The sequence below is a fragment of the Typopeltis vanoorti genome, chromosome 19 (assembly GCF_054136105.1).
Source record: "Typopeltis vanoorti isolate ZY-2024b chromosome 19, IOZ_Tvanoo_1.0, whole genome shotgun sequence".
NCBI lineage: Eukaryota > Metazoa > Arthropoda > Arachnida > Uropygi > Thelyphonidae > Typopeltis > Typopeltis vanoorti.
In genome coordinates, this window is record NC_143567.1 from 102803999 (window position 1) to 102828108 (window position 24110).

The following is a 24110-nucleotide window of genomic DNA, read 5'->3' on the forward strand; positions in this document are numbered from 1 at the left end:
TCTGCTCCCTACCTCGTAATCCCCAAAAAACCCAAACCTGTGCAGAGTAATCAAGCCAAATCATAGACTTATAAAGAGGGATAATAACCTCCCTATCTTACTGGTGTGTTTTTCAACATCCAAGTAATCCTTTGATCTATTTTACTAACTTTTGCAATATGTCCTTTGAACTTCAACTCTGTGTTCACCATTACCCCAAGACCCTAGCCTCATCAATTAAGTGAACTAGTTGCTGAGTGGTTAGCAGCATATCTGCTCTCTAACCAACAGGTCATGGGTTTAAATCCCACTGCAAGCATGGATATTTGTGATTGTCTTACCTTGTGTACTACTATAACCTTTGATATGGCATAGTATGATCTCTGCTGTCTTGTGCCATTAATCGTCGTCATCATCATCACCTCATCAGTTTTCTGAATTCAGTACCATCAGTGTGATACATAGTATGTAATCTTTTCAATATGAAGTGCATAACCTTGCACTTTTTGCAACATTAAATTGATAACCATTATTCTTTTTCCACAATGGCAATTTATTTAAATCATCCTGCAGGATATCTACATCATCTGTTACAATATTGTTTCAATGTTGTATATTGTTTCAATGTGAGTTGGCATAATAATAACAAACTATACAAATGGAGGAAAATTCATTAAATAGTTTCCTAACTGAAAAAAGAATTATACAGGGTGGTTCCATAAGTTTTTCACCCCTGACTGACTTTTAGAGGTGGTAGAGAGAAAACAATTGTGTTCACTTTTCAACAAATCTCCCTTTACTTCAACACACTTTTCACATATTTAAATTAACATTTCTATGGCCTTGAAAAAAAAATAGTCTGTACTTTTGTCTACAAAATGGCCTAAAATTGCATCTTTGATCTCATTGTCATTTGCAAATTTTCTTCCTCAAAGATCTTTCTTCAGTTTCAAAGTAGTAGTAGTCACTGGGGTGCTCGATTTGGGCTGTAGAGTGGGTGTTCAATCTCCAGGTAGCTGCAGTCCTTCACTGCAGCCTTCGGACAATAGCTGTATGGACTAAAGCATTGTGAAGCAGGTGAACACCATGACTGGGCATTTCTCATCCTTTATGACGTCGTACAGTTTGTGCAGGAGTGAAGCATAATATTCTGCATTCCTTTCCCTGAAGTCAGTCAAGAGAATTCTCCAGCAATCCCAAAAGATTTTGCCATGGTCTTCTTGGTGGACTGAGTGACCTTGGCTTTTTTCAACTGTGCTTCACATGGTTTGCACCACTCCATGGATTCCCTTTTGGAAAGAGGATCATAATAAAGGTCAAATATCACAAAACTTGCAGGAACAGGTCACATGATGCTTCTTCTGAATTGAAGAGACCTTGCACTAACCTTCGTCATGTGAATATTCTTGTGAGTGATTCGAAAGACCGTTGTTATAGAAAGTCCCAAACTGCGGAGATTTCTTCACAGATGGCTGAAGCCATCTGTGATTGAGCAGTTCCTCCTCGACAAGAGAGATATTTTCCTCAGTAATCACTTCCACAGCGAGCAGTGGGCTGCTATATGGCTCCGAAACTTGGAAACTTACCAAGGCATAAAGTAATAAATTGGACATTTTCCGAAGAATTTTAAAAATCATCTGGCAATATAGTTACTAACGAGGAACTTTTAAAAAAAACTTTCTCCAAGTCAATAGATGAAGAGATTCGCCTAAGAAGATGAAAATGGACCAGACATGTTTTTCGCATGGGGATAAACAGAATTCCCCAAGGGAGATGCTCTAGAGGTCGCCCAAAATTAACTTGGAGAAGAATGATGGAATCCGAAATGAAGGAGGCAAGATGGGTGAGCTGGGCAGAAGCAAGAGCAGCTGCAAGGGACAGGGGCAGATGGAAAACCAGCATTGCAGTCTTATGTGCTAGTAGGCACGGAAGGAGTTTATGATAATGAATCACTTCCACAGACCGACTGTCACGAGGATTATCTTTGATGCTCTCTGTTCCTAGGCAAAACTGTTTAGCCAAGTGATTCATGGTGAAATATGAAGGAGAAGCTTCCCCATAAACGCCATCCAATCGCTGTTTGATAGCACTTAGAGAAAGCCTTTCTTTGGTGAAAAACTTTATCACAGCGCAGAACTCAATTTTTAACATTACAGCCACTTTGCATGCTGTGTGTTAGTCAAATGAGTGCCTCCAGCTGAATGATGTAGGTAAATTGACACTGGTACAGTAATCCCCCCCATAGATGGTGCTGTCATGCATGGTGTTTTAAAATTGATATGAGTTTTGGATGTTAGGCCAAAACGTTTGGAACCTACCTTGTATATAAAGTTGGGAAAAATTAGTACTATCTCCCATAAAGGGGATAAACGTATAGACTCGGATTTGTTTAAGTTAGAACAGTTGAATAATGTTTCACACGTTTCTTTATAAAGATGTTCTATGAGGAAACAACTTTTATGAATGATTCTTGTCTTGTTCCAGTGAACCCAATGTTTAGTGGAGACAGCATGCTCAGCAAGTACAGACTGTTGAGCTTTATGGTATTTATGATTTTCTAAAGTAGTTTTCAAAAGAACTGAAGTTTTTTTTTTTATAAAAGAGGCCAAGTTGCCTCTTGGGAGAAAGGACGTTTTGACAAATGTTTGGTAACTTTATAAGGACTGTCCATAGTATTAATTGCTGGATGAAGCAGAATATTGGATTAGTGAAATTTTTGGATCCCATCTATCAGCTTGTTGGTGATTTCTTTGGGGGCCCAAGAAGTAAATTTTTTTTAGTATTGTTTAAACTTTTGTGTGTGTTGGAATAATCACATGTAATCTAGTAAACAGCATGTTCTAAATGTATGCATTTTTGAAATTTTTTTTTAAATTATCGCTATAGCATTAAGGATTATCCAGTTTGCTTATAATAGTCTTCTTGTTGTTGCTTCATGATTAACTATATTTCATCACAAATAATGATTTTGCTTTTCTAATTTCCTGATATCTAAGGAAAACTGTCATTTTTATTTTAATTTGTTACTTTTTAAAAATATATTAATATTACATATATAATAACTTAGACTAAATAATTTAGACTAAAATACAGAAAGATTATTGAAAAGAAAATGAAAGAGTTTGAGAACAGGAATCAAACCTTGGAGACTCAGTGGCAAACTCTGAAGAAAACATTGATTGATTCTGCCAGAGAGGCATGTGGTGAGGTTGTGTGCAAGGATAAAAAAATCAGAACTCCCTGGTGGACACAGGAAGTTAAAGAGGCAGTGAAGGAAAAGAAGAAAGCATATCAAAAGTTCCTGGCAAATAAGTCAGCTTTTACTCTTACAGAATACAGAGACAAATGTAAGAAAGCTAAACAGTGTGTAAAACTAGCTAAACAAAAGTCATGGGAGGACTTTGGCAAGAATATAGAAAATAAATATCAAGAAGATGGCAAAATATTCTGGAGGTTGTTGAAGAAGCTTAGGAATGGAGGAAAGAGTGCTGTAAAAGGAGTTAGAGATGATAAAGGTGACATGAAAACAGGAGAAAAAGATATCCTTGAAATATGGAGTAATTACTTTGAAAAACTGCTAAATGAAACAAGCAGTGATGACAGCACAGTGATAAAAAACACTGACCAGGCATGCAGTCAGGAATACATATCCATACTTGAAGTAGAAAAAGCCATCAAAGGCTTGAAATGTGGAAAGGCAGCAGGAGTAGATGATATTCGACCAGAAATGCTGAAGTATGGTGGTATAAAAGTCTTACAATGGCTGCACTGCATAGTTCAGAAAGCCTGGACAGAGGGACGAATTCCTGATGATTGGAGTAGAGCTCTCAGAGTACCCATATATAAAAAGGGAAATAAAACTGAATGTGAGAATTACAGAGGTATTTCCCTACTGAGTGTTCCTGGCAAGATCTATGCAAGTATACTTGAGAAACGGTTGAGAAGAATTGTGGAAGAAAAGCTTGGTGAAGAACAAGCTGGATTCAGGCCAAATAGAGGCTGTCAGGATCAGATCTTCACTTTACGACAAATAGTCGAGAAAGCATGGGAATATAACAAAGATCTGTATTTAAGTTTTGTCGATTTGGAAAAGGCATATGACAAGGTGCCAAGAGAGAAGATATTCAATATGCTGAAGATGGTAAATTAAATATAGAAATAGACAACAGAATCAGCAAAGCTGGTATGGTGGGAAGTCAATTGAATAAATTCATATGGAATAAGAGAGAAATTAGTTGGAACACTAAATTAGCTGTATACAAGACAGTGTTCAAACCAGTTTTAACTTATGGATCTGAGAGCTGGGTCAGAAGTAAAACACTTGACCAAAGACTAGAGACCGCAGATATGAGAGTCCTGAGAAAGATTAGAGGGGTGAATAGATGGCATCAGTGGCAATATCATATTAAAAACGAGGATATTAGGAAAGAACTTGACATTGTCAGCATCCAGGAATGCATTAGCAGAGCTAATCTCAGGTGGTATGGTCACTTAAATAGAATGGGAGAGGAAAGATTAGCAAAACAAATGTTCTCTGCCAGGTTGGCAGTAAAACGACCCAGAGGAAGACCAAGATATAGGTGGATTGATACGGTACAAAGTGCCTTAGAAGATAGAAATATAAGATCTGATAATGTTGGAATCTTGACAAGTAACAGACTGATTTGGAGGAAAATTGTAGATAGGAAGTTAGTAATGATGTAATTTTTTCATGTAGTACTGTCATATCCTGTACACCCCTTGAGGGTACATGGCAGGAATTTGATGATGATGATGATAACTTAGATATTTTGTAAATAAAGGATTACTTATATTGTATAATTATTTGTAGAAAATATTGAGAAATGCTTCAGTGCAGTTTTCCTTACAGATAAAGTATGAGGAAATTAAGCTCATTATGCAACAATTAGGCCAGGAACTGAAAAAAGTGAGAGCCATTAAAGGATTAAATTCAGCTGGTCTTCCATGTAGACTAGAAAGAGTTAAACTTTCTGTAAGTAAATAAACTTTTTTTTTTTAAATGAAGTGACCAATATTTTATTCACCTAAATATTTACAACATTGAACATACAACTTATTTAAAATATTTCAATGTTTTAATTATTTAAACATTTAAATATTCAGAAAATATCAATCGCTTTATTCCTTACCTGGCAGGTTACATGTTTTAACTATTTAATGTAATTTTTAGTAAAGATAGTAAATTAGTTTGGAAATAATAATGGAATAAGTAAGGCAGTTATGATCAGTAGCTATTTGAGTAAATTAAAATGGAACAATAGAGAGAAAGAACGAAACCAGCGAAATGTGTTATTTGTAAGCAGCACACATAAGTGTTCATACTAATTTTTAATTTGTGGATCTGTATATTTGGATGGAAATCAAGCATTGATTGAAAGATTAAATGCGAAAAAAAATAGAAAGAACTTGACATTATTATTATTATTATTATTTAAAAATATATAAGAAAAGCTAATCTAAGATAGTGTCATGTGAAATGACATCATCAGAGAGAGGTTTCATCTAGATCAGGGATTCTCAACCTATGGTACACGTACCACTGGTGGTATGTTAGCCACTGCCTTACTGGTACATCTAATATCTTGAATTAAATATAGTGGTACGCCACTGGAAAAGGTTGAGAACCCCTGATCTAGACGATCGCTTGTGTGGGATCCTAAGCCATATTCAGAATCAAGGGAAATTATACTGTAGATGTTTTCCAATATTTATGCTTGGCAATGATAATGCATTGCAAGACTACAGATCAATTGCTTGAGATCAAGCCTGTTATTAAACACTGGCAGCTCTTCTGCAGAATACAAAAAAAGAGGAAATTTGTTCTTGCTATGCTATACATAGAACACAGTGACCACATATTCTTTCTTACTGAAGTCTCATTTACCTATGCATACACTATAAATAACATTAATCTAACCATGATTACATTGTAACATTTCTGGTGGAGTCCCATTAACATATTTTGGAATAGCATTTATCCTATAGAACCTGAGAAAAAATTGCTCTCATTGAGCTATGTTTCTCAGTTTTGTCTGACAAAAAAATAGGTTATATGAATTTTTTTTATATAAGAGAATCAGGTTTGTATTATTACATATAGTCACATCCCATCATTCTTTCCTGATATGTACCATAAACAGTGTATAGGATGCTATGTTGGTTTACTAATATTGTAATTAGTTTCCTATCAACAATTTTCTTTCAAAATAATTTGTTCATTCTCAGATCTACCTAGATCTGTGTTTCCCAAATGTGGTAAGGTTTTAGGTAGTATGTGGCAAAAAAAATTACTAAAATTCAAGACACAAAGTTTTGAACATAATTAAATTGGCAGTACTTCTGGCTACCAAATCATAACTACTAATGATAATCACACATATTCATGTTTATACTCTTGATCTGGCAGTGGCACTTCAGCAGCCAATTAACAGTATACAAAGTTCCATTGTCCCATAGCAATATTACATGATGGACTGATGAATAAGAAAGCAGATTTAATAAATACATCCTGAGGTGTGCATGTGGTATTATTTGCTCGGGATAAATATGGTAAATAGTCTTATCATTAAGAGTGTGCTGTGATGATATATAAGTACTTTTTTGTTTTTATTAAACAATTATAATGGACAAGCAGCTAAAATCCTTGCCCTGTCATCTGATCATGAGCAGTTCCATTCCTTGCATTAAATAATTATTTTGTATTCAAATTAGGTTTTTTTCCCCTTGAAACTGATGTTCTTTTTTTTCCAATAAACTTTATTAATCCCATAAAGGTTTTTCTACATTCCTGATTTTCCGTATTATGATGGTAATACACTCATGTCCCCCACCCCTAAAAAAATTGGTATGTGACTACTATAATTTCTTATCTTTTTCCTCTGCTATTCTAGCATAGATGATTTTTTTATCTTTCCTTTTTTTTTTTTCTAATAAAATAGAATCTGGTTAATTGGGGACAGTTGTTTATTTGGCACAAATCTTAAAGGACAAAACCAAATTGAGAAAATGGCCAGAGTTTTCTTTGTTTATTTGGGACAGGAGATGCTGCACTCAAGATTATTCCTCTCTAGTAAATTGCCTGTATATGGTTAGTTGGTTTAAGGTTTATTGGCACAAGAAGTGCAAAGGTTATATTTGCCAAACCACAGATTGTACATGACTCATCAGTTTTTTTTTATTTTTATATACAGCGTTTTTATATAACGAAACCTGTGGTGAATTCATCACTAAAAAACACACGTACTAACCACAGTAATGACTATTTAATTCGTAAATATTTCATCCCAAGTATCTTGGGACATCATCAGTACAGTAGTTCAAACAATACTAGGAATAACATACAATTAGGGTGCATGATTACAATGGAATCTCAATATGCATGCAGTAACGTGGTATAGAAGTAAATTAAATATAACTGAAAAAATAAAAAAATATATATATATAAAGATTATTTTACGCAATTTTGTATGACCATTTCCCATACTTTAGGAATAGTAAGAACGTCGGTGCAGTTTAAATTTGGTCTGTGTAGTAGGGCTTCAGCACTTTCTTTATATAAACATTCATATTTATATAAAGATCTGTGTAAAAGTTTAGACTTCTCCCAATGGATCATCAGCTTTGTTCCTCCACATATTTTGTGACATGTAAATGACTCATCACTGTTCTCACTGACTCAGATTATACAGTGTTATTACCTTCTAAGGAGGACAGTTTCTAACTAGCATTAATTGTTTGCACTTGTGTCATCTTTCATGCTGAGCCATTACCTAATCAGAAAAGTGTTTGTTTTTCAGCACTGTTTTTTGATAAATTTTGTTCTTCATTTTGATTTCATAAAATTTTGGATCCTTATCAAGATGTTGTGTAAAGATTTGTCATTAGCTGAAAAAAAAAATTGCCATACTACACCAAATCAGAGGCCATTTGCCCAGTACAGTCATTGTCGTCTGTCTGAGATAACTGGACTAGCAAAATCTAACTTTATATATTTGATACAACAGCAAGATAAACTTCAAGAAAAATTGATACACCATGGAAAAGAGGGAACATTAGTGGTTCAGTGTTAAATTAAGAAGTCAAAGGAGCTTGGTCATGATGATTTAAAGCAACAGATGGTTGGTTGTCTTGATGGAAATGTAGGCATGATATTAAATTCAAGAAACCACATGGTGAAAAAGATAATGCTAATGTTGTAGCTGCAGAAGAATGGAATTCAGAGAATTTCATTCTTGGAATTTTCCTTTGATTTGGTGTAGTATAGAAATGTGTAGCTCAGTAGAAGTGGCATTTGCATTCTACACCGCTTGACCGCATGACGAAAGGCATTTGAATCTAGTCGCCGGCTAGAGGAACTTTTTCTAAGACTTTTCTCGACTGGTTCCAGAGTTAGTCGATCTCTGGCACGGGCTAGCGGGTTTTTCCTCCCAGAAACTCTGGTTTTTTGTCCCGTAAGCTCAAGAAAATCAGCCGTCGAACCCACACTATTCTCAGACATTAAATATATTGTGTTAGGGTTAGGGACCACCAGATAGCGGCACTTACTAGCCGCCTTCTTCACTGAGTGCCGATTAATTAGTGATAACCTTGGGCCAGCTATCTCTGATTGGCTACCAGTGGAGATTGAATTGCTCACTCAGTCTCCAAAAGTTAGATAGGGCTAAAAAACGGCCTCGTCTACTCCCTACACGAGAACAAAAAGGCGTTAGGCGATTTTTTTTTTTTTAATATTTTTTTATTTTTATTTTTTGGAAATTTTGTGCAGATGAAGCAGGCCTGTTTTATTATGCCACATCGGATGATCTACAAACATGTAAAATTGTCATGTTCTAAGTAAGCAATGTATCATATAACTTATGCTGTTCAGACATGTCAGGAACTGATAATATAAAGGCTTCTGGTTATTGGAAAAAGTGCCAAGTCTTGATGTTTTAAGGGACTACCAATGGATAGTTTACCATTCAAATGCTATGCTAATAAGAATGCATGGATGACTTCCAAAATTTTTAAGAAATAGTTAATGAGGTGGGATGTGGAGTTAAACCAGAAATGAAGAAAAGTTCTGATTCTTGACAGTCGTGCAGCACGCCCTCACTGTTCAGAGTGTTTGACAAACAACCAGCCAGAATTTCTGCCTGCCAACACTACATCTTTGGTGCAGGCAAAGAATATAGAAATCATAAAAAAATTGAACAGGTTGTACTGCAGAAAGTTAGTGAACCACATTGTAGAAAATATACACACCATCTTCCACAGCCAAGGAAGTGAGTTCAAAAGTTAAACTGTTTTTCTCGCTTCAGATTTTAGGCATCTCAAAGCCAGAAAGCATTCAGGCTTGTAGATGCCTAAAACAGTCAAAAGTGAAAAGGAAGTCATTTCAGGAGTGCAAAAAATTTTGGAACTATGAAGAATGAAAGTATCAGCAGGAGTTCAAAGCATTCTATCAAAACAACAAGACAAGGAATTAGAAGGCAAAGAAAGTGATGAAGATGATGCATCTGAATTTGGATGAGTGACTGTACTGGGAGCCAGGAAATTTATTGATCTGTTGTGATGATACTTCATGCAGGAAGGCAGTTCATTATGTCTTTGTCTGTGCTAATTTTGTGCACTCACTATCAATTAAAAGAACATGGCAGGCTGCACTGGATAAATTCTTGTGGTAGTAAGAATTTATCCAGTTAACTATTATAAACTAAAAGCTGAAAAGTAAGTATGCACATTCATGTTACTCTTTAATGGAATAATTTAGAGCACAAAGAGAAATAAACAACAGGTTTAATCATTTCAATATTTCGTCTCAGTCACAGAGACATCTTCAGGAATACAATGTTAAAATTGTAATAACACACACAGAAACACACAAGAAACAATAAGTGGAAGAAATGAGATTAAAATAAATTTAAGACTAAAATCCTATGAGGGATGCCTTCTATGGGTGCTGTTGGCTAACCTTAAATGTTGCGCATGAGGTCTAAGAATTTTTCCCAAATTTTGAGAAGTTTAATACAACCATATTTATTAAGAATTGGCTGTTTTTTTTTAATTTCTGCTACTGATCCAAAAAAGAGTCTTTCAAGTTTGTATGTGCTACAATGGAGCATGGTGGTTTTCTTCCATATTATTCTGTGCAAGGTATCCAAGGCATGGTCTGCTAGACCTGACTGACATAGTTGTGGTGGCAGATGTATTTTTTAATTTTTTGTTCTTCTAGGTGGATGTTAGCAGATCTCCCAGTCTGACCATAATATGATAAGTTGCAAGAACAAAGAACTTTGTAAACACCTGGAATAGAGAAGGGGAGAAAGTGAATCCTTAGGAAAGAAGAGAAGTCAGCTTCAAATGAGGTTTGAAAGCAGTGCAGAGATTATATTTCTTTAAAGTTCTGGCTATTTTTCTGAACTGCCTCATATATAAAGAATAGTAATGCATTACTGTAGTCTTTATGTTGAGAGGGATGTGAGGAGGTGGAAGGGACAGATAATTTGTAGATTTTTTTTGGCATTGTAACCATTGGACTAGGAAAGTTTCATAAATAAAGGCAAGTTCTGCTCTAAAGGAAGCTTGGGTGGAACAGAGGGTGGAGCTCTGTTGACAAGGATTTTGATGACCCCATATTGTTGAGAAGGGGAATGGTGGAAAAGTATGTATCTAATTTTTTTAATGTTTATCTTTTATCTTCTGAAATTTGTTACAGACAGATTTCTCTGGAATATCAAACAGAATTAGTTCTGTGGTTCAGGGTTGAGAATAGAGGGGAGTTCAACTTGAAGAGATGTAATAGCTGTATTAATAGTAGATAATTTAGTACCAGTAGCAAAGCAAAGTTGGTGCATCTCTAGATGTGACGAGCTTTAGGAGAGTGAAATTTTGAGGTTTTTTGAAATTTTAAACTTTAAAGAAATGTAATCTATGCATTGCTTTCAAACCTCATTTGAAGCTAGATTTCCTAAGGATTCACTTCCTCTTCCCTCTCTATTCCAGGTGTTTACAAGGTTCCTTGTTCTTGGAACTTACCATATTATAGTTTGACTGAGAAATCTGCTAATTCTTCTAGGCAGATGTTAGCAGATCTCCCAGTCTGATCATAATATCATAAGTTGCAAGAATGAGTAACCTTGTAAACACCTGAAATAGAGACAGGGGAGAGTAAGTGAATCCTTAGGAAATCCAGCTTCAAGTACATCTGCTGCCACAGTCAGGTCTAACAGACCATTCCTTGGATGCCTTACACAGAATCAGATGGAAGAAAACCACCATGCTCCATTGCAGCAAATACAGACTTGAAAGACATGTTTTAGAATCAGTAGCAGACTTAAAAAACAAGCCTAATCTTAATAAATATGGAAACTTTAATTCTTAGGCCTCATGCCCAACATCTAAGCCAACAGCACACATAGAAGGTGTCCCTCATAGGACTTTAGTCTTAAATTTATTCTAATCTTATTTTTCCCACTTGTTGTTTCTTGTGTATTTTATTAGTTTTAACATTGTATTACTGAAGATGTCTCTGTGACAGACAAAATATTGAAACAATTATACCTGTGTTTAATTACTTTTTGTGATGTAAATTATTCCATTAAAGTGCAGCATTCATGCTGCACTTTAATGGAATAATTAATTAATTAATAATTACATAAATTAAATGTTTAAATATCAGATATTTTTGATATTTAATTGGGATTACATTGAAGGACAACAGGTCACTGTTGATATTGATGATGAGGAAAATTTAAATATATACATATTTTGCTGTTGTAATTAATTTGAATAAATAATTTATTGCTCACTGAAATGTTAGTTTGTCTCTTTATATCTTTTTAATTATTAACATGAACTTTGCATAATTGGGACAGCCACTTAATTGGACCAAAATGTTTAGTCTCAATGTGTCCCAATTAACCGGAATCTACTGTATCTTCATTTTCAATGTGATTTGGCCATTTCCAGCCCAACTTAAGGATTTGAAAGGTAGGTTGATATATAAACTACCAGTCTTAAGTGTTTTGGCTAATTTTCCCTATTCCATGTAAATTTATTAACTGGATCCCCATCATTAGTTTTATTTTTTTTCATATTCAAACCACAGAAGGTTGCAAACCTATTGTGCTTGGTACTGTAGGTGGTCTGAGGGTCAAGTAATTTGGAAACATAACACTGAATACCAACCATGAAACTTTTAACCCACTTTAGGTCTCTAATAAGTAAGAATGGTGGTCTCATACCATGTGATGAAAATCATCTCCCACCAAAAGTCATTCATAAATATGCATGTCATAGTGGGATTTGAAACTATGACCTATTTGTTGGAGAACAGAAATGCTATCCATTCTTGCCAGCCAGGTCATCATTTTAGTGTATTTAGACATTCAGCTATTTAGGCACTTAAATGCCAATTTGGGATTTAGCCGATCAAATTGTATTTTTATTGGCTTAAACCAATATACAAATAATGGTACAACATGACAAAATTTCATGCCGGCTGGGTCGTCGCCCAGTTAAACAAGGCCCCCATTGTTTTCGCCAGGGAACCAGGGCGAACAGTGAAAAGTCAGCTACTGGAACAAATCTGAAAGCACACCCCAACTCAACATCACCAGAGTTAAAGATCGGTACTGTCAACATAAGAAGCCTGAATGGCAAAGAAATGGAGCTAGCTGAGGAATTAGATAAGTACCAGATCGACATAATAGGGGTGACTGAAACAAAAAAGACAAAAACTGGTGAGATCTATCTCAGCAATAAATACAAGATGTTATATTCAGGCAATGACAGTAATGGAAAACAAGGAGTAGCCATTGTATTCAACACAAAATACGAGGCTAATCTTCTTGAATGGCAGGCAGTCTCAATTCTTGAATGGCAGGCAGTCTCAAGTAGAGTGATGTTTACAAATATCAGAATGAGGAATTGGACAATGAGACTTATTTATGCCTATGGTCCCACAGAAGGTTCTACTAAGGTAGAAGTAGAGGAATTTTTTGATGCTTTAGAGAAAGCAATTGACACAATGAAAAAGGAAAAGTTGGGGATCTAAATAGCAGAGTAGGAAATGATTGTCAGACATATGAAAACATTTTGGGAAAATTTGGAGAAAAGAGCACAGCTAATAATAATGGCAAATACCTGTTGGATTTCTGCTCAGGACATTGGCTGGTTATTACTAACACCATGTTCCAACATAAAAATGTGCACAAATTCACATGGAGAGAAGAGGCAAAGAATAAGAAAAATCTTATTGACTATGTTATTGTTGATAGTGATGTTTTTCTACTGGTGCAGGACACCAGAGTGTACCGAGGATTTGAAATTGGAAGTGATCACTATTTAGTCTTGAGCAGGATAAAATTGAATTGCATATTGAAAAGAATAGTAATTCAGCTGATATAAGAAACATTTTCTCGTCTCCAATACAAAATGTGAAAAGTTACTTAACCGAAATAAATACTCTTCGGCTGTGTAAGAAAGTTTTATAAAGAATAAAAGTTGAGCAGCTCTCAGATGTAACTGTAGACTGATATACACAAAGATTATTGAAGAAAAAATGCAAGAGTTTGAGAACAGGAACCAAACCTTGGAGATTCAGTGGCAAGCCTTGAAGAAAACCCTGATTGATTCAGCCAGAGAGGCATATGGTGAGGTTGTCTGCAAGGTAGAAAAATCAGTACTCCATGGTGGATACAGGAAGTTAAACAGGTAGTGAAGGAAAAGAAGAAAGCATATCAAAAGTTCCTGGCAAATAAGTCAGCTTGTGCTCTTAGAGAATATAGAAACAAATGTAAGAAAGCGAAACACTGTGTAAAACTAGCTAAACAAAAGTCATTGGAAGACTTTGGCAAGAACATAGAAAATAAATATCAAGAAGGTGGTAAGATATTCTGGAGGTTGTTGAAGAAGCTTAAAAATTGAGGAAAGAGTGCTGTAAAAGGAATTAGAGATGATAAAGGTGACATGAAAACAGGAGAAAAAGATGAAGTATGGAGTAATTACTTCAAAAAATTGCTAAACGAAACAGGCAGTGATAGCACAGTGTTTAAAAACACTCAACCAGCATACAGGCAGGAATACATATCCATACTTGAAGTAGAAAAAGCCATCAAAGGCTTGAAATGTGGAAAGGCAGCAGAGTAGATAATATTCGACCAGAAATGTTGAAGTATGGTGGTATAAAAGTCTTACAGTGGCTGCACTGTATAGTTCAGAAAGTCTGGACAGAGGGACAAATTCCTGATGATTGGAGTAGAGCTCTAATAGCATATATAAAAAAAGGAAATAAAACTGAATGTGAGAATTATAGAGGTATTTCCCTACTTAGTGTTCCTGGCAAGATCTATGCAAGTATACTTGAGAAACGGTTGAGAAGAATTGTGGAAGAAAAGCTTGGTGAAGAACAAGCTGGATTCAGGCCAAATAGAGGCTGTCAGGATCAGATCTTCACTTTACGACAAATAGTTGAGAAAGCATGGGAATATAACAAAGATCTGTATTTAAGTTTTGTCGATCTGGAAAAGGCATATTGTTAGATCTTGAATGATGGTTCTATCAAGAATAGAACTGCACCATTTAAAATTTAACAAGAACAACAATATCAAGCAAAAGCACACTTGTACTCTTGGCAAAACAGACATAATATGTGAAAATGCAGATGTTAACTTTGCCTAAGAAGGGCTTAAAATATAAAGGAAGAAATTGAATCCTAAATTAAAGTGAAATCGAAGAAGTAAATAAGTATTAGATTGTACTATGTTTAAAGTATTGTCTAAAATAGACGGAAATCTTAAACTTTCAAAAAACATCAATATTAAACTATGCCATGTATAAAATCGCGTATTGTTATGCGAACGAAAGTTCAAAGGTTGCAGTTTGTCCACCAAAGATGATGTAATGAACGATGAGTAGGCATTCGTGGAAGGCGTTCGAAATTCACATTCCCCGAAAAGAGTGATCCTCGTTCAGCGAGGAGGTGACAGCAAATAGGAAAGCGTCATAGACTACCTTGGACTACGGAAGAGGGTGCTATAGAAGAGTTTAAAAATGAACTCACATGGCTCGAGACTCTCTTTTGGCTCCTTTTACGTTTCTGGTTTTGGTTCCTGTAGTGTTCTCCGGTCATGTGTTCCCTCCACGTGGGTTTCTGGCTCGTAGTTCCGAAGCGGGTCAGCATGGCTGATATCCGATAAGACAGCATAGCGGCAACGTGTTTCCAGTTGCTGAGTGGCGCGAATCAAAGAAGTTTAGCACGAAATGACGGCAGTGTTTTGAGTTTTGGCCATCGGTTTGGTTCTAACCGATGAGAAAGCAGCAATGGATTCCCTTTGAAGGTAAATTGTGTTAAAAGCAGCGACGCGAAAAGTTCGTAAGCCCAGAAGAAACAAGGGGCTAATTCAGGACGAGCATGTGATTCCATGTGGCAGCAGATCACCGTACAGAGTGACAATCCATAACAAAGAACAGACGGAAGGATCGAGAAATCGTCTAACAAGGTGGTAACGTTCAAATCTTCATTTTATGTATTATCTATTAGTGACGAATGTGAAAAGATGGACAGAGATTAAAAAGGAAGATAGTGAGAGACAGTTTCCTGTGTTATGTTGATTGAATTGGACTGGTTGTCTACATTGATAAATTGTCTAAACCCAAGTTAATGTGTATAGGCCATTAGTAGCAGTAATCTCGTTTGATATCGAGAGCCATGTTTGTGATTTAGATGAATCATGAGTGTGTATAAATAACTTGCCTGTTTGATTACCATTGTCTTGCTTTACTTGTAATTTAGTATTGATCTTGATTAGCTTTGAATATATGTGTTGTTCAAATTATAAAGTTCTTAGATAATTAATAAACATGCTTTCCCATGTATACCTGAGTAAGAGATTGAATTTTACCACTCACGAAAATATCGAACCTATGTTTAGAAGGGAAAGGGAAATTTAAGATTGTTAAGGCCATGACTGTATACTGAGAACTCTGAAATTTACTTACCTACTTAAACTAGATAAAGTATTACTTGATTTCTGGGAAGGTTTCTCTGGATAAGAATTTCTATCCTATAGCTCTGACTGGCACAGCATAAACAAATAAATTTTGTCAGAGCTCAAAACGGGAAACGGCCCCAGAAGGTCAGTTTAGAAATTATATCTCAGTAGACACAAAGGAGAACAATAGAGGTGAGTTATAGGATAAAACAAAAATATAACAATATGACAAGGTGCCAAGAGAGAAGCTATTCATTATGCTACAGTTATATGGTGTAAATGGGGCATTATATCAAGCAATTCTTAGTCTTTATTTGAGTTGTAAGTCAGCAGTTAGAATTGAAGGAAGTACAGGAAGATGGTTTAATGTTAAATCTGGTATGTGAGACAAGGATGTACATTATCCCCTCTATTATTCATTATCTATATGGATCACATTATGAAGGAAAGTGGTATTAAACATGATATCAGAATTGGAGATGTTAATGTCAGCTCTTTGCTTTATTGCAGATGATGTTATACTTCTAAATAAATCCACTACAAGTCTGCAAGATTCCCTGACTAAATTGAATAACTGTTGTAATAGATATGGTATGAAGGTGAGCATTAAAAAGACAAAGACAATGAAAATAGGTAGAATCATTGAAAGTGTCAACTGTGTTGTGAATGGAAAACCTGTGGAACAAGTAAAATATTTCATCTACTTAGGCACGATTTTTACTGAAGATGGTAAATTAAATATGGAAATAGACAACAGAATCAACAAAGCTGGCATGGTAGGAAGTCAATTGAATAAATTCATATGGAATAAGAGAGAAATTAGTCGGAACACTAAATTAGCTGTATACAAGACAGTTTTCAAACCAGTTTTAACTTATGGATCTGAGAGCTGGGTCAGAAGTAAAACACTTGACCAAAGACTAGAGACTGCAGATATGAGAGTCCTGAGAAAGATTAGAGGGGTGAATAGATGGCATCAGTGGCAATATCATATTAAAAACGAGGATATTAGGAAAGAACTTGACATTGTCAGCATCCAGGAATGCATTAGCAGAGCTAATCTCAGGTGGTATGGTCACTTAAACAGAATGTGCTAGGAAAGATTAGCTATATATCAAAGCTCCCAGATTATCTAACCCTTACTTCCTGATAATACGATGTACTATAGACTTAGAGTTTTTGTGGACAGAATTCACATTAAAAAATAAATTAATTAATTAATAGAAACGAGGTATGTATTCCTTTAGTGAATGCTTTCCTGCTTACCATTTTTTTTTTTAAGTGTCTCTTATGTATTATAAGATCTTTTAGATGTATGGTTGGTAATATGCTTCTTCTGTCATGTGGTACCATCATTTTACATTGTGGAGATTAGTTAGTGATGGTGTAACTTTTTCATGTGGTACTGTCATAATTATCCTGTACATTACCTGAGGGGTATATATATATATATATCAAAATTTGATGATGATGATGAATATGTTTATGTTAGCCATCTATGCTCTTAATTTTAAGATTTGTATCTGTTTAAGTTCATTTTTTAATATTTGAAAATATTTCTTAATTTCAGCCTGTCATAGATGCTTATCGAAATACTGATGAATTTTTTGTACAGAGGGGTGTTGATGGTAACAGTATAAATGTTGGTTTCCTGTTGCCTTCTGGAAACAGTTCAGGTAAAGGTTTTTGATAAGATTTTAATAACCTGTAAGATGTTATTTTCAGGTAATAGTGTGTATTCAACACTAAACTGAAGATAAGCTTCCCAAATAGCAGCTGACATTAAGAAAAAGGAAATTCTTATCTTTTATTGGAGATCTAAATAGCAAAGTGCGAACCTTTGGAGAAAAGAGCAAAGTTAGTAATAAAGGTAAGCACTTACTGATCATGACATGACATGACATGATATAACTATTGTCGTCTTAAAGATGTACAGAAATTCACACGGAGAAAAAAAAATAATAAAAAAAAATCTCAAGAGTTTTTTGTTGTTTGTTTATATTAATATCTTCATACTGATTAAAGATTCAAGTGTTTATGGGAGTTTTGAAATAGGAAGTGATCACCATTTGGTATTGAGCAGGATAAAGAATCAAAGCCAAGCAGCTTTCATAAGTGAATTGTAGAGTCAAGTATACAAATGTTATTGGAAATAAAAAAAAAAGTTTAAAAACAAGAACCAAACTTTAGAGACTCAGTGACAAACTGAAAAATAATAATAATAATTTTTTTTTTTTTAACTATTTTAATTCTCCCACATTGCCTACCCCCCCCCCCACACACACACTTCCTTCCAAAACACCCTAACTGCAGTAGTTTGCACATCGCACCACACCTAGAAAAAGGTATCTGTAAATTTTTCTTCCTTTATGCTACATATATTTATTGGTAAATATACATCTACAATGCCCTAAGAATCCGTGAATAAAAAGCCAATGACATTTAAACAGGGGCACTCCTAAACAGAAGCAGGCACAATAGCCGTATATATAATAGTTTGTTAAAAGAGTAATATGGGAGTTTTCCCAGAAATAATATCCATAAAAAAAAAAGAAGTTTATTTCATTCGAGCAGGCAAGCATTTGATAGAAAAATGTCATCTTCATGGTAGACTCAAGAAGTTAAGAGACATCCCTGGAAAAGAACACATATTGAGAGTTTGTAGCAAGTAATGGAAGAGAGGCGTTAAGCTATGTGTAAAGGTCAATCCGTAATTTCATTAGATGTCAGCTGATGCTGTATGGTCACTCCATATGTTTGTAATCTAATTCACATGAATTTTTGCCAGATGTCCCTATTCTGGCCTTTTCACTAAGCTACAACTCTTTCTCTGAACACTTCTCACTCTTGACACACCATCCATTCATCTCATTGAGGTTTTGTTTTATAAGGTTTTGGAGTGAAGTCACTGCTAGAAAAGTTGAGTCACAAAAACCCTTTCACAGAATGGATGAAATACCTTTGATCTTATGGTATACAGTTTCTTACACTTTATCAAAGCAACTCTTTTAGAGCTTCCCTCATCCACCACTTGAGGGATGTGTATAGCAGGAGAATGTTCTTCCCCAGGTTTCAAAGTAGTTAAAGAGAAGTTATGGGAATACCTGGAAGATAAATATCATGAAGTGGCAAAATGTACTGCATGCTATTGAAAAAAGTTTAGAGATGAATAGTATACCTGCTCTCCAACCAACAGGATGTGGGTTTGAATCCACCATGGGCATCATCATCAAATTCCTGCCATGTACCCTCAAGGGGAGTACAGGATATGATAGTACTACATGAAAAATTTACATCATTACTAACTTCCTATCTATAATTTTCCTACAAAACAGTTTCTTACTTGTCAAGACTCCAACATTATCAGATCTTATATTTCTATCTTCTAAGGCACTTTGTACTGTATCAATCCACCTATATCTTGGTCTTCCTCTGGGTCGTTTTCCTGCCAACCTGGCAGAGAACACTTGTTTTGCTAATCTTTTCTCGCCCATTCTGTTTAAGTGACCATACCACCTGAGATTAGCTCTGCTAACGCTAACGCATTCCTGGACGCTGACAATGTCAAGTTCTTTTCTAATATCCTCGTTTTTAATATAATATTGCCATTGATGCCATCTGTTCACACCTATAATCTATCTCAGGAATCTCATGTCTGCGGTCTCCAGTCTTTGATCAAGTGTTCTACTTCTAACCCAACTCTCAGATCCATAATTAAAACTGGTTTGAAGACTGTCTTGTATACAGCTAATTTAGTGTTCCGACTAATTTCTCTTATTCCATATAAATTTATTCAGTTGATTGCCTACCATACCAGCTTTGTTGATTCTGTTGTCTATTTCTATATTTAGTTTACCATCTTCAGTAAAAATCGTGCCTAAGTAGCTGAAATGTTTTACTTGTTCCACAGGTTCCCCGTTCACAACACAGTTGACATTTTCAACGATTCTACCTATTTTTATTGTCTTTGTCTTTTTAATGCTGACCTTAATACCATATCTATTACAACAGTTATTCAATTTAGTTAGGGAATCTTGCAGACTTGTAGCGGATTTATTTAGAAGTATAGCATCGTCTGCATAAAGCAAAGAGCTGACATTAACATCTGCAATTCTGATATCATGTTTAACACCACTTTGCTTCATAATGTGATGCATACAGATAATGAATAATCATCATCATCATCATCATACATATCAAGGATTTAGGCCTAGTATGGCCTGTTCCGGCCTTAGAAGTCATCGTTGAATCGTTTAAGAGGACGTCCTGGTTTTCTTTTTCCTAATGGCTTGTACTTTAAGGCTTGTTTTGGTAATCTTTCTGTTTTCATTCTTTGAACGTGTTCCATCCATCCAATGTTTATATTTTTTAATTTTTTCAATTACTGGTTCTTGGTTTAATTCTTTCATAATATCTTCATTTCTTTTGTGATCAAATAGGGTATACTTTGCAGTTTTTCTCATAAACTTCATTTCTGCTGTTGTTAATCTTTGTTTGTCTTTTTGTTTTATTGTCCAGATTTTGCTTCCATACATTAAGACCGGTAGGGCTAATGTATTGTATACTTTTAGCCTGGTTTGTTTTTGAACTAGGTTTGGTTTAAATATAGAGTTAATTACTCCTGTTATTTTTAAATATTTTGCAATTTTTATGTTTATATCTTTTTCATTTTCATAAGTGATCATACATCCTAGGTAGTTAAATGAATTCACCTGTTCTAAGATCAAGTTATAAGATCACTTGTTATCTAATACTATTTTAGTTCTTGCTGGATCTTGTCCTTTAAAGGCCATAGTTTTTGATTTTTCCATTGATATTATCATACCATAATCTTTGGATATCTCATTTAGATTTAAAATAGCTTTCTGTAAGTTATCTTCAGAATTTGTAATTATTATTTGGTCGTCTGCAAAGAGGAGAGTGTTTAAGTTAACTGTAGGTGAAAGTTTAATTCCTTGATGTAAATTTTTACTCCATTTTATTATTATTTCATTTAAGTAGATATTAAAAAGAGTTGCTGAGAGGGGTCATCCCTGTCGGACCCCTTGGTTTATCTCTCTTGTATATGATAGCTCATGATTTAATCTTATTTGTATTTGATTATTTTCATATATACTTGTGACAGCTTTTAGGATATTATTTGGTATTTGTCTTTCTTTTAATATGTTAAATAATATGTTTCTTTTAACTTTGTGAAATGCTTTTTCAAAGTCAATAAATGCAATATGTGTTTCTAAATTATATTCTCTTCTTTTCTCTATTATTAATTTTAGGCAGAAGGCTGGGTCTATACATGATCGTCCTTTTCTAAATCCATTTTGTACCTCTAGAATAAAGTTTTCGGAATATTTCGTTAGTTTGTTATTTAAGATTCTGCTGTATATTTTGTAACATGAATTTAGTATACTGATACCTCTATAGTTTTTAGGGTCATCTCTATTACCTTTCTTAAAGATAGGAATCACAATTGCTTTTTTCCATTCTATTGGGGGGATACCAGTTGAGTAAATTTTATTTAAAAATAATAAGAGTCTTCCTTTGAATCTTGTTCCTGCGTATTTATATAGTTCTGAACCTAGCTTATCTTCTCCGGGTGATTTTCCGTTTCTTGTTTCTTTCAGGCTGATTTCTAATTCTTCTTCAGTTATTTCCTTTTCATTTTCGTTAATTGTTTGCCAGTTGTCTTTTTTAAAATATTTGTCTGTCCATTTGGTATCTGCATTTAGGTGTTTCAAAATCTTATATACATTGGGTCTTATTTTTTATAAATCATGTTCTAAATTAGAAACAAATTTATTCCATGATTCTCTGTCTTTTTCTGACTTCTCTTTTAGCTGTGGCTCTTATTCTTTTATATTCTATTTCATCTTCTAATCTTTTACTGCTTAACCATTTGTGATAGGCTTCTTTTTTCTTTTTGATTATTTCTTTGATTGTATCATTCCAGATCTTCAGTTTTTTTCTTTTATTGAATTTTTTGGTCTTTCCTAAGCTTTCATTTGCTGCTGCATTTAGTATCATTTTTATATTAAGTATCATTTAGTATCATTCTATTTCTATTTCTTCATTTTGTTTTATTTTATCTAGATACTGGTTAATTCTTTGTTCATATAGCCATTGTACATTTGTGTCATTCAATAGTCTAGTTTTATAAACAAATGTTTCAATTTTTCTTTCTGTTCTTGTTACTTGTAGCCATTTAGGTGGTAATTTTAATTTTATTTTAACAAGGAAGTGGTCACTGCTTATTTCATATCCTCTGTGAACTCTAACATCTAGTGAAAATTTTGATGTCTTTTCATTTAATGAAGTAATCTAATATTGATTTCCATCCTCTTGCTGCCCAAGTATATTTATGTATGTCTTTATGTTTATAGAAGAAATTCATTATTTTTAGGTTATTATAAACTACAAAGTCAATCAATTTTTTACTATTTCTGTTTAGAGTGTGTTCTCCATGTATTCCTGTATTATTATTAATTTTCGTGTTTCCAATTCTTGCATTTAAGTCTCCTGCTAAAATTATGTAATCATTTTTATTAATTTTATTATATATGTTTTGTAGCTGATTATAAAAATCAATATTATCCTGTTCTCTTCCTTCTTCTGGGGTATATAAACCAATTATTATTAAATAGCCTCTATCTATTTTTATTCTAGCTTCTATTATTCTTTCATTCCATAATTTATAATGTTTTAACTGTTTTGAAAGGGAGTTATGAATCCAAATCATGACTCCTGCTTGTGCTCTTTGGTCTCTGTCGACTACACTGTATATCACATTAAAATTTTCAGTTCTCATAGTTCCTTTTAATTTCTTTTTTGTTTCAGTGATTACTGCTATTTTAAAATTTCTTTCATTTAATAACTGGTCTAATTCTATTTCTTTATATGCTATTCCTCTTACATTCCAGTTTGCTATGTGTATTATATTTTGTCGTTTCCATTTTCGTTTTCCCTTTTCCATTCCAGGGTCGTTTCCCATAGATTTAATCCGATTATATTTTTCTGTCAGCTTACAAGTATGGTTATGTTCTCCATGTCAGGGGACTAGCCTGACGATGGAATAGTTCAGTGGTAGGGCTGCTACCTTAAGGCTTCTGAACTCGCCTTCTTCCGAATTTAAACCCATAGGAGGAATAGGGTATATAGAAGGGGAAAGGGTAGATTATAGAAGAAATATAGTAAGGTTTATAGAGAGGACATAGTTGTAAGGCCAGAAATGAGAAGACCCCATGGCCCTCGAGTACTCTAATAGCACAAGGGTCATAAAGTAAGAAGAGTTGGCTGATAAGGCCTTATAGGAAAGATTAAAGTAAGTGGGTCTTCCTCAAAGTAGAGAAGGAGAGGATAGATCCGGCTAGGGGTCCATGGGAGTGCCGCTTCCCTTACAATCAAGATGATTGCCCCTTATGACCCTGTTGGTCCACGAGTCCTTATTCAGTATATTCGGACCACCCCACCATATATATATATATATATACACACACACGCACGCGCGTGTACACACACACACACATGGTGGGGTCCCCTATCTGCCACCCAGGGAAAGCGCTCTCTAGGGGTTACAGGGTCCCCTGAGAGATATTGAAGAGTTAATGAATAATAGAAGGAATAATGTACATCCTTGTCTCACACGAGATTTAACATTAAACTATCTTCCTGTACTTCCTTCAATTCTAACTGCTCATTTACAACTCAAATAAAGACTAAGTATTGCTTGATATAATGCCCCATTGACACCATATAACTGTAGTGTATTGAATAGCTTCTCTCTTGGCACCTTGTCAAATGCCTTTTCCAAATCGACAAAACTTAAATAACGATCTTTATTATATTCCCATGATTTCCAACTATTTGTCATCTGATCAGTGAAGATCTGATCATGACAGCCTCTATTTGGCCTGAATCCAGCTTGTTCTTCACCAAGCTTTTGTTCCGCAGTTCTTCTCAACCGTTTCTGAAGTATACTTGCATAAATCTTACCAGGAACACTCTGTAGGGAAATATCTCTGTAATTCTCGTATTCAGTTTTATTTCCCTTTTTATATATGGGTACTATCAGAGCTCTACTCCAATCATCAGGAATTCATCCTTCTGTCCAGACATTCTGAACTATGCAGTGCAACCACTGTA

The 24110-nt window shown here is 34.7% G+C and overlaps 1 protein-coding gene across 2 annotated transcripts in view; it reads left to right on the forward strand.

Annotated features, from left to right (window-relative positions):
- LOC150096408 (tRNA (uracil-5-)-methyltransferase homolog B-like) overlaps positions 1-24110 on the forward strand; it is a 137846-nt gene that overhangs the window by 16153 nt on the left and 97583 nt on the right. For both annotated transcript variants that reach the window (XM_090409196.1, XM_090409195.1), the window contains exons 4-5: positions 4850-4972; positions 17545-17650. In XM_090409196.1, coding sequence (XP_090265322.1) covers positions 4850-4972; positions 17545-17650 — 229 coding nt within the window. The remainder of the gene's footprint in view (positions 1-4849; positions 4973-17544; positions 17651-24110) is intronic.